The 10,922-nt window shown below is 52.6% G+C and overlaps 1 protein-coding gene across 1 annotated transcript; it reads right to left on the reverse strand.

Annotated features, from left to right (window-relative positions):
- Positions 1-1,306: 1,306 nt before the first annotated feature.
- Positions 1,307-3,399, reverse strand: Foxe1 (forkhead box E1). Its single transcript, XM_034503999.2, has one exon. The coding sequence runs from the start codon at positions 3,397-3,399 to the stop codon at positions 2,284-2,286; it is 1,116 nt and encodes a 371-aa protein (XP_034359890.1). The 3' UTR covers positions 1,307-2,283.
- Positions 3,400-10,922: the final 7,523 nt, after the last annotated feature.

Raw genomic sequence — 10,922 nt, forward strand, 5'->3', positions numbered from 1 at the left:
CACGCGTTGTGGATGCGAAGTCTCAGCCTTCCGGTCTGTCTTCTTTCGCCTGCTTTACAGCATTAGGGCACTCAAACTTTCTGATAAGGCAGATTTTTGCCTCTCCCTACCCGCATCAATTGCAATGAGATTTACTTCCCCTTCGCTCTCGTGCATCTGTCTGTCTCTTTCCCCTTTAACTTTTGGAAGGTCTGAGGTAGCAATCACAAAATCTCATTTTGTAAATAAAGACGCTAGAGGAAAGGTGTCAAGTCACCCAGTTTGAGAATTAGGATACAAATACTCAGTACCAGAACTAATATGGGCAAATACTGCTCCTTTTTAGCCCGGAGGAGAACATGCCAGGGCTGATGGTCAACTTTCAGTCTTTGAGAGGTAGGTAAGGTTCCACACCTTCTGGTAGCCTAACACACAGGACCCTCAACCTCATACCTGGGAAAGCCCACCGGAAGAGGAAGGGGCCTCAGCACCTTAAGTACAGAGTTACCGGGCTGAATGCCATATGTCTCCAAATGGGCATCTCTCCTCACAAAGTCAGGAAAGCCTGTTGAGCATTTGCGTGTGGCTAGACCAAGATAAGCTGTAAATTAACATAGCCCCAGCATCCGAAGGCATCAATAACAGAAAACCTGTAGCATTTTAACAATGTCTGTCTTGAGTATGTGGACACTATATTTCAGATATATTGAATTAAATACAATCTACTATTACAACTAATCCCACTGCTAATTTTTATTTTGATTAATGTAACTACTAGAAAAATTTTAAATTACACTTGTGGCTTGTACTGTATTCCTTCTTATTGGAGGTATGATTTAGTTAAATTCTCCTCTGATAGGACCCAATTTCACACATCTTTGTGAACAGGATAGAAAGCCCCCTCCCCACACACAAATTATCACTGCTTTCATGGCATCTTTTCACAGCTTCTCGCTCCCTTTTTTTATCAAGCTAAATACACAGAAAGAGGCCACGTTTCTCCTGTTCAAGTTCACTTGCTCAGATTATTTTTTAATTAAACGAGTCCATCTAGAAACTCTGGTCTGTCTGAAGAAGGGGGCTGGAGCCCCTCCTCAACGCTAGATATTTTTGTTCTAAAATCAAAACTTCTCAAGAGAAAGATGGAGACATGTTGGATTTTTCCCTCTGACGATGAATTTTAATGTCTGTGAACCTGTTGCCTAAAACAAACAAGATGCAGAATGAAATTTAAAAAAATTAAAAAAATAAAGATCGCCTTGTTAACCATCCAATTTATTACTTTTCCTTCCTTTTTGTTCGAGGAGGGCGCTGAAGCAGGAGCGCACAGGAAACAACCGACAGCTCCAGTTAAGGAAGTCTCCCTACCTACATTCTCCTTAACATAAAATCAGGTTTTTGACTGGGTAGTCACTGCTGCAGAATGACCAACACATCTCTCTCAAAAAATTCAATAATTAGGGCACAATCTCTACTTGGAGCCAGTCCTGGGACTTTAGGTTAAATACTTGCCAGTGATCTGTTCCCATTCCTGGATGGCCTTCAGACGTTGAGCGGTTACTGGGAAGACCTGGGTTGCTCACCAATGCTGCCAAACATGGAAGGTTGGCAACCAAGATAATGGGAGGGAGTTTAAAAATGAGAGGATAGAATCACACAGTTCTGTAGAACAGACAGACTAAAATTCAGGTGTTGGGGCTGGAACACAGAGAGGGATTCTCAGTTATGACTGAGACTCAGGCTTGCGGTTCTCCGAGGCAGGGAAAACCAGCCCAGCTGAACCAACTATTTTTAAGGAAGCATTTTTTTTTTTTTTTTGCAAACTTGTTCTCTCTTTAATTATAAAGGCACCTCTGGGTCCGAGCCTTTTATTGGGGTACGGTAGTTAGAAGTACAAGAGGCGAGCATGTAACCCGAGTTTGGCGTAGCGTAGCACATGGTGAAGCTATCCGACTCCACCACCGGTCGGGATCCTAGATTCTGGTGTAGACAACTCTGCAACTCTCCACCCTTTACAGCCTAGGGCCCTCGCTAGTAGAACGGCGGAAAAGCATGCTCTTTAGAGCTCCGCATCACCGAGGGTCCCTTGTGTCAGTCCAAACGCGGATGTGACCTCCCTAGGTCCGCCCACGTCCAAGGCAAATCGGATCTATGAACAGTACAAGACACCGAGCCTCTGCGACCCTCGGGGGGGGCCTCGCAGGTGAGTCTCAGTCTCACTTTTTAGTCCTGTCCGCCGGTCCCCGGGGATTTACATCTTTCAGAACGTCCTGGAGTCAGTGAGGTTTTGTGCCTATCCCCGGCTCACATAGCAGACACGAACCGATCCACCGCGCCGGGGTAGGCGGTGGCGTGGCGGGAGTGGTAGGCACTGCCACCACCGGCTCCGAGTTGCCCACTGGGATTGTAGCAGGGCCCCAGCGCCGCTCCGAACTGGCCTGGCGACGTGCGCCCGTAGAAGTCCACCGCGGTCTCCACGCCGCCGCTGCTTCCTCCCGCCGGGGGCGAGGCGGGTCCGGCCAGGCGGCCCGCAGCAGCGGCGAAGAGCGCGCTGCTCGCCCCTTGCGGGTACGCGCCGTCGGGGCCCGCGTAGGCGGCGGCATAGGCGGCGGGGTTGACCGGCCGCGCGCCGGTGCACACCGCCGGCTGGAAGCTCCCGGTGGCGGCCGCGCCCGCCGCAGCCGCGAAGGCGCACGAGCCGCCGGCCCCTGACGGCGCGGGGCCCAGATCGGGGCTGAGCGGCCGCTCGGGAACCAAGCCGAAGACCCGGCAGGGCCCGGGCGACGCGGCAGGGTAGTAGACCGGCGGGGGCGCGGCAAGCGGCGGCGCGTAGCCCGCATAGACGGCGCCCGGGTAGGCCGGCCTCGCGGCGGGCACGGCGCCCGGGAAGATGGCGGCGGCGGCCGCGGCGGCAGCAGCGGCTGCATCGTGCATGTAGGCCGGGTAGGTGGACAGGTCCGAGCGCTTGAAGCGCTTGCGGCGGCGCAGGAAGCTGCCGCTCTCGAACATGTCCTCGGCGTTGGGGTCGAGCGCCCAGTAGTTGCCCTTGCCCGGGCGGCCCGCCTCGCGCGGGATCTTGAGGAAGCAGTCGTTGAGGGTGAGGTTGTGGCGGATGCTGTTCTGCCACTTCTTGGGGTTGTCGCGGTAGAACGGGAAGCGCTCGGTGATGAACTTGTAGATGCCGCCCAGAGTCAGGCGGCGTTCGGGCGCGTGCGCGATGGCCATAGCGATGAGCGCGATGTAGCTGTAGGGCGGCTTCCCCCGCTGCAGGGGGCGCTTGCGTCGCCGTCCTCCCGCGCCGCGGCCCGCCGCCTCCGCCGGGACCCCCGCGCCCGCCGCCGCCGCCTCACCGCGCTCTTCCTTCACGGCCGCCAGCGCCTCGGGCTGCGGCGCGGGAGGCGGCGCGCTCTCGGCCGTCATGACGCTGCGGTCCCCGGTACCCCCCGTCGTCTGCAGCTGCGGACGTCCGTGCCGGTCCCAGATCCCGATCCCCGGGAGCCGACGCCGGGGCTTTGCGGCTGGCGCCGAGAGCGCTGAGAGCAGGGGACGTCGGGGTCTGGAGCGCCGCGTCCACCGACGGCTCCTGCGGGGTACGGATCCGAGGGTCCTTGGCGCTCTGGTGCCAGGCTATCAGGGGGTCCGGACGTGGCTCGGAGGCTGGGGTGGCGGCAGCTGTTTGAGAATCCCTGCGGGTCCGAGGATGACCGTCGAGGCTGTGTTCGTAGAGGAGGCTGCGGGCTGGGGTCTCGTGCAAAGGCAATCAGTGGGGGCACCGTACACCCCTGCGGGGTCCGCCCATGCCGCACCCCTGCGGTGAAGGTACAGCCCAAGCGGAGGGCAGAGAGGCGAGGCCAGTGGCGAGGCGAGGCGGGCGAGCGGGCTGGGCCAGGTGGCGAGCAACAACTCCGCTCTGCGGCCCTGGACTTCAGCCCGGAGTCCCGCCGGCGAGGCGCTCTCCTGCACACACCTGGGCCAGCTCCTCCCTCCGCCGGCTTCGCCTCCTTAAAGGCACCAGCAAACGCGGGGCGTAGCCGGCTCCCTGCCCGCCCCTCTGCTGCCCCCACCTCCGGCGGGCACACCTCCCCAGGTAGCGGCAGGATCCCCACGACGTCAGAGCGGGGAGGGCGCCTGGAGGTGCGGGGGCTGGCCCCCTCTGCGTGCCAAGCGGGAGACTGAAGTTGCAGGACTCCAGCAGCTCGTCCCAACGCTCCTGAATTACGGTCTATCTCTGCAGAGAGTTGTGTCTTTGCGGAAAGCTGGACTCTCACGTGGAAAGAGGGCTCACAGCATTTTCTTGTCCAGAGAGGGTAAGAACTGGACGAGGGCGGGGCGCGTTTAATTACTGTGTGTGTGGGAGAACTGGACGTTCTTGAGATGCTTTCCAAACCTAGACCAGGCAGGTCTAGGCTGCCTGGTCCAATCTCTGGTCCAGTTCTTTTTCAGACAAGGATTCCCAGGTCCACAGCAACTTCGCTGTCCTCAGGAGCTTGCAGCCTGTGTCTATTTTAGAATGCGCTTCTCAGCTAGTGGTGAGGTAGTGCCACAGAGAGTCGCTTTACCAGGTCCCTGGGCTGTCCTGAGGTTTTGTATCTCAGGAAGTGTTTAGGGAGTGTTTAGGGAAAGCCTCCTCACCGCATCACGGTCGTTAGGTGTCTCCAGACCCTTTTCCATATGCGGGAGAATGAATGCCTGGTGAGCAAGTACTTGACTCTTACTCTGCAGCAGTCTCTGCCTCTCAATCCCTCCACTAACCCGGGGCCAGAGTGGGCCAGCCGCCTCTAGAGGCCTAGGGGTGAAGACCTGGGGGAGGCTGTTGCAGTCAGTGCACAACTCTACGGGTGTGCGTGTGCGTGTGTGTAGACTGTTTCAAAATGTCCGATTTCTGCCTTCCTCTGGTGCTAGAGCTGGACTCCCAGCATGCAGTCCCATCTGCCTGGTTCGCTTTCAGGCCACTTTTGGGGCTGGTTACGTTCCCATCTCAGGAATCTAAGATTTGGTTTTTAAGATTCTCACCTTGAAGCCAGCACCCTTCCTAGTGATGGGAATTGTGGGCACAAAGGGATACGTGTAAGGTGCCGGACTGGAAAGAGACACACTGTGAAGGGTTCAGGTCGAACGCGGGTGGCCCGGCCTTCTGATTTTATTGCTTTCTTCAGTGAACACTGGGTGGCTGCCTTCGGAGAAAAGAGGCAGAGAGCACAGATCCTCTCTCCCGCAGTTGACGTGGCTCGCTTGAAGACCTTTCGCGGCAGGAGTGTGCCCTTGAATTCAAAGGGGCTTTCCACATGCTACGACCCCGACCCCTCGCTCCCGCCCTGCAGTCTTCCAAAGAAGCTGGGGAAATCTAGATTTCTCATGTTTCTTCCCCAAAGCAAACTTTCAGCTAATTATACGATTAGGAACGTCTGTGATTATCTATATTCCAAGATTTGTATTTCCAGATTTTAAATTCTGAGCGGTTATCTCAGTGTGATTCTCTACATTTTTGTGGCTACAAATATCTGCTAACTGTCTAACAGGCTGTAAATGGGCATTCAAGGTGGCTTGACACTTTCCACAAAGCCAGAGGACCTGAAAACGACTCCTAGTAGTCCTCTAACTTCTACAAAAGGTGTGCGTGTGTGCCTGTGCCAGGGGCTTGTGCAACACAGACACACACACACACAATTAATAAATGTAAAAAAAAAGTCACTATATAAAGATGTTACAATTATGGCTTTATGCCTGGATCTTGCTCCACTATTAAAAGCTGCTTCTTTCTTTGGTTTTGTGTGTGTGTGTGTGTGTTTTCTTTTGTCTTCTTTATTTTGAATTACCATCCAGGGGTGTCTTACTGGAAGATCTGGGTCTTAATAAATGCATAATTGCTGTCTTCCTTACTTCCAAAATGTGAGTAGTGGATCGACTGTTTTATAGTGGACTAGAAGACCCTCATTCTTGTGAGTTGTCTAACATTCATCACAGTTTGCTTTAGTGATTGTCCAAGGCTTTCTGATCACCCCCTGAGCTCCTCTGACTCTGGCTAGAATCCTCCAGGCCCCGGGGGGTCTCTGGTCCTGCATCCCCCCATTCTTCCAGAATTCTGATTCCTCCAGACACTGCCTTCCCTCTGCTTGGTGGTATCACATCCTTCAGGATGATCTTAGAATTCTCAAGACCACGACTGCCAGATTTGATGGGGAGGAAAAAAAAAAGACTCCTGAATTTTACTGCGTACAATTTTATTCTACACCCCATAGGGTGAGGGTTCTACCTATGATGCAAAATTCTGACAACCTGTTTGATTAATACAAAGGTCACGAGTTTACCCGTTTGGGTCAAAACAATATGTAAACATTTTCTCCCCCTCTTGCCATGCCTCCAGCAGAGGTAGGTTGGTAGTGGTCAAGTTCCCTCTTACTGGGGTAAAGTCACAGACTCCATTGGCAATTGCTAGGGAGCTAGGGAGTGACGGAATCCAGCAGAAGGGTTGGGGATTTACCTCAGTGGTAGAGTGTTTGCTTAGCAAGTGCAAGGTTCGGTCCTCAGCTCTGATTTAAAAAAAAGAAAGAAGGAAGGAAGGAAGGAAGGAAAGAAAGAAAGAAAGAAAAAGAAAGAGAAAAAGAAAAAAAATATAGCAGAGGTGGGGTTCAGTAGCTGTTCACTGGTGGGCCAATTTATTTCCTTCCAGTGTTCAATCACAAGTGTTCCCAGCACCCCTTGGGACAACTTGCTCCATTAATGGTGTGTGTGTGTGTGTGTTTTGGTTACTGGGGTGTCACAGAAGACCTGGAAGTCCTCTGCAACAATGGCTTTCTCAGATTTGAAGCTCTGGAGAGGTTGTAAATGAAATCCAAGGGTCATGGGAAATTCTTCCATATTCCTTGACTCAGGTGTCTCTGTCTGCAGAAGCAGAGATAACTGGTCTTCTGCCTAATACTCTTGGGGGGTTAGAGCTGGAGAGGGACCCGGTGGACCCAGGGCTTGGGAAGGAGATAGGACCATGGGTCGAGAGGCTACAGACCTCTGGCTCTTACTCTAGCTGGGTGGCCTCTTAGTCTTCTCTAGAGTTCTTAGTGTCTCCCTCCCGGACCCTTCTTTTAGGCCTTCTCATTCATTCAACAGTAACAGAAGACGCTTGCACATCTCAGAGAACACAGCCACCATTATCAGAGTAATTGTAGGGGACACTGTCGGGCTCGCTGGGTTGTATGGCTCCAGAGAGCATTGCCACCAAACCAAACCAAACCAAACCAAACCAAACCAAACCAAACCAAACCAAACCAAACCAAACCAAACCAAACCAAACCAGCTCAGTGTAGCTGGTTGTAACAACTCCAGATCACTCATCAGAAGCCCAGCACCTGGGAGCCAGCCTGGAACCTCATGAGCCCCCAGTTTCCCCTTGGGTGAAATGAAGGTGTGCTTTCTCCTCAGGGTTGAGAAGATGGGGGCGGGGGTTGGGTGGGGTGGGAACTGAGTCCTGCAGTCATTTTCTATATCTTTTGTTTTCAGGTTGAAACAAGGGTGCGGAGAAAAGGCCAAAAGTTCTAGCTTGTGCCACTTGTGGGTGGAGGTTGGAGAAGCCCCCGTTGGAGAAGAACTAAGTAATTAAGTAAAATGTTTTCTGTGTGCTAGCTGGGATTTCGTATCTCCGCGGAGGCTGGGGAGGGAGGCTCCCAGAGTTGTGTGTGGGAGCTTTCTCCAGGCTCATTGGTGAAAACAGAATTATCATTCCAGAAGCAGTGGGATACAGGACCCGAGTCCAGGGGCGGACCCTGCCACCAGTTTAAGGAAGCTCCTTTCTTGGGTGCCTTGAGCCCTGGCTTAACACCAGTCACAGGACCCGGGTACATTTGGACTCTCCAGAGCGGATTCCCAGAGCAGAGCTGGAACCGTCGGGGCTCCGCCGCGCTGCGAAGGAGAAGGAGAGCTCGTGCTCTCGCCGCAAGGCCCGACCGTCTGTGGCAGAGGCGGACCTAGGCCTGGACCTTGCGGGCGCTCCCGCCCTAGGGTGGCGCTCCACGCTTTCGGCTCCTAATGTTTCCACCCAGGACATCAAAGGCGTCAGCTCCATCACGCGCCGCGGGCTGGGGAGGGATAGGGTGGGGTGGACAGCGCCTTTTCAGCCTCCCTCGCCCGCGCACGCCAATTCGATCCTGGAATCCTGGGTGCTCCATCTGCCTTTTGGTTCTTCGGGCTGAGACCGAGGTCTGTGTAATGCCCAGGAGAATCCAGGAAGCCCAGAATTTGCAGGGATGGTTGTTCGTCTTTACTTTGGAGGAAATAAACTTAATTACACAATTACAAGGCACCGTAGAAAGGCGCTTCTTTAAGCTGGAGTTCTGCTCCCTCAACCCCGGTTCCTGTATCCTACCCCCTCCGAAGTGTAATCTGTTTACAGTATTTAAGTGAATAAACAAGCTCCTGGGATTCCTGTACAGTGAAAGCCCTGTGGAAACTCCAGCTAGATCACAGAAAACGTTTTACTAATTACTTGATAATTCTTTGTGGACATCTCACCTCTGCCCACAAGTGGCACAGACTGGAAGTTTTGTCGGCTTGTCTTTTTTTTTTTTTTTTTTTTTTTTTGCTAGGCAGTTTAAAAAAGACGTTACTCCCCTCCCCCTTGAGGAGAGAGTTGTCCAGCACTAGGTTCTAGTTCCACAGTCAGAGGCACAGAAGGATAGATACCGCGATCTGCCTTTTTTTCCGTGGGTCATGGATGCCTCCAGCCAGAGTGGTGTTCTCTGCAGCTCTGTCCCCCGGTGGAAAAGAGGCAGGTGGTGGCAAGGCGAGGGTGGGAGGTTGGGTGGGTGGTGGGCAGGCTAGGTGATGTTTGAGCCGGGATGTCCTGAGGGGTTGGTGGTGATGGTGGTGGTGGTGTCTGTGTATCCACTCTCTGCCTGCCTTTTGAAAGTTTCGTTCGTTCTTCTGTTCCTGTCTGGAGTCCTGGGACCCGTGTGTGTTGATCTTCAGTTATTTTGCTTGTTGTGATTCTTTACTTGGAACAGAAAGAAGAAAGCCAGTCGGTTCTCACAGCCCAAATCATCCTCTCCCCTCCTGGAGGGACAAAACCAGGGCAGATGAATGTCTACCCAGGAGAATGTTGGGAGTCCTTTGCTCTGTGGGGAAGGGAGGGACTCAGCCTACAAGGTACCAGATTTTCCATGTATCCAAGGCTTCAGTCTTCTCCAGAGGGCATTCTGGCTCTGCACAAACTCTCTCCCAGTCAATTACAGGCAAGGTCAAGCGCTTTGTTAGGGCTGCCATTCAGGGCCCTTCCCACACATCCACCTTCCAACTTCCTCTCTCCCCTGTTCATTGATCTTTCCTTCTTCTTTAAAAAAATTGTTTTTTTATTGTTATCTTTGAGACAGTCTCACGGGTTCCAGGCTGGCCTCAAATTCACTGAGGATGACTGGGGTCACAGGCATGTCCCACCACACCTGGTTTCTGCAATGCTGGAGATCAAATCTAGGGTTTCTGCAAGCTAGACAGGCACTCTTCTCCCCTGGGGGTTAAAGACAGCACTCTTAAAGAGCTCTGGAAAAGCACAGACATATAACCCCAATCCCATCAAATAACATGAGAAGGACAAAACAAAACAAACAACCAGGCCCCTCTCCCCAACAAGCTGAGACAGGCCTGAAGAAGGGGTGTTTGGCCTCCTGTAGGTAAACTCAGAGGATTCCCCGAAGAGGGAGATGGAATATTTAAATTCTTTCTGTTTTTCTAAGCTACGGATGGGAAATATAACTTCATGCCATTGGGTGCCAGACCACTAGCGCGCGTGTGCACACACACACACACACACACACACACACACACACACACACACGCGCGCACACACACACACACACACACACACACACACACATACACACTGTGTCTATTAGCCAGCAAGACAGGACTCCAGCTGGGGGCTAGTTGGGGAAGCTGAGCTTGCCTTCCTAGTATGGATATAGTACAGGAGTGAGGAAAGGTGAGAGACTGGTACTGGGCTCCCATTAGGAGGCCACAACCTGGATGGGTGTTGTGTAGCTCCTAACCTTCCCAGCCCCAGAGGGTGGGACAAAGGATCTGCCAGAAGCAAGAACCAGATAATTAGCTATGGGAGGTGTCACAGTGAAGCCTGACAAGAGCCCCTGCTGTTTCAGAGTTTCTGTCACTTTCCCCTTTAAGGTTTTTACTCTGTCCTAGGTGAGCCACTGTATTCTTGTTTCTGGTTGTGTCACCTTTGGGGCATTAGCCAGTCAGAGGTGATTGACATCAGTTTATCTGTTGATGAGCAAAGAGCAAATGATTCAAGCTCTTGTAAACTGCTCCACCTCTATTCCTAGACATTGTTTGCTGGCCCAATCCTCCTCCTCTTCCTCTTCTTTCTCCTCCTCTTCCTCCTCCTCCTCCCCTTCCTCCTCCCTTGGGGGCTGGGAGCTTGTCTCTAGAGCTTGTCACTCACAGTACTGAAGCAACTTGAACAAGAGCAGACATAGAGGATCTGCTTGAAGAGAAGAAAGGGAGCAGCTTTCTCCTCACCATGCAGGCTTGGTCAGCATTTTGTCAATGGCTTCAAGGCAAGCTGATCCGGCTGTGGCTGACCACATGGAGGTGCTGATGCGGATAGCTGACAGACCCAAAGCAGGCAGTAATCCCCAGGTGGGAAGGCCGAGCCAGAACCAACAAGAAGACATTTGAAAACTGTTATGAAAACATTGTAACTTTACAGGAGACAAACCAAGAAGAAAACATCCCCAGCTGCTCGTTACTCAGCATTCATCTTCCATTTCCTTCTCACTCGTGTTTTCTTCCTCTTTGTGTTCTGGTGGATATAAAGAACAGGAGGTTCACACAGATGTCACCATAGTGTACTATAACTCTGTGGTTTCTGCACATGGGGTATTTGCATTATTTTGTAAATATAAATATGCGAAGCATTTCTCTCTCCCTCCCCCTCCCCCTCC

The sequence above is a fragment of the Arvicanthis niloticus genome, chromosome 5 (genome assembly GCF_011762505.2).
Source record: "Arvicanthis niloticus isolate mArvNil1 chromosome 5, mArvNil1.pat.X, whole genome shotgun sequence".
In the NCBI taxonomy this organism is placed as follows: Eukaryota; Metazoa; Chordata; class Mammalia; order Rodentia; family Muridae; genus Arvicanthis; species Arvicanthis niloticus.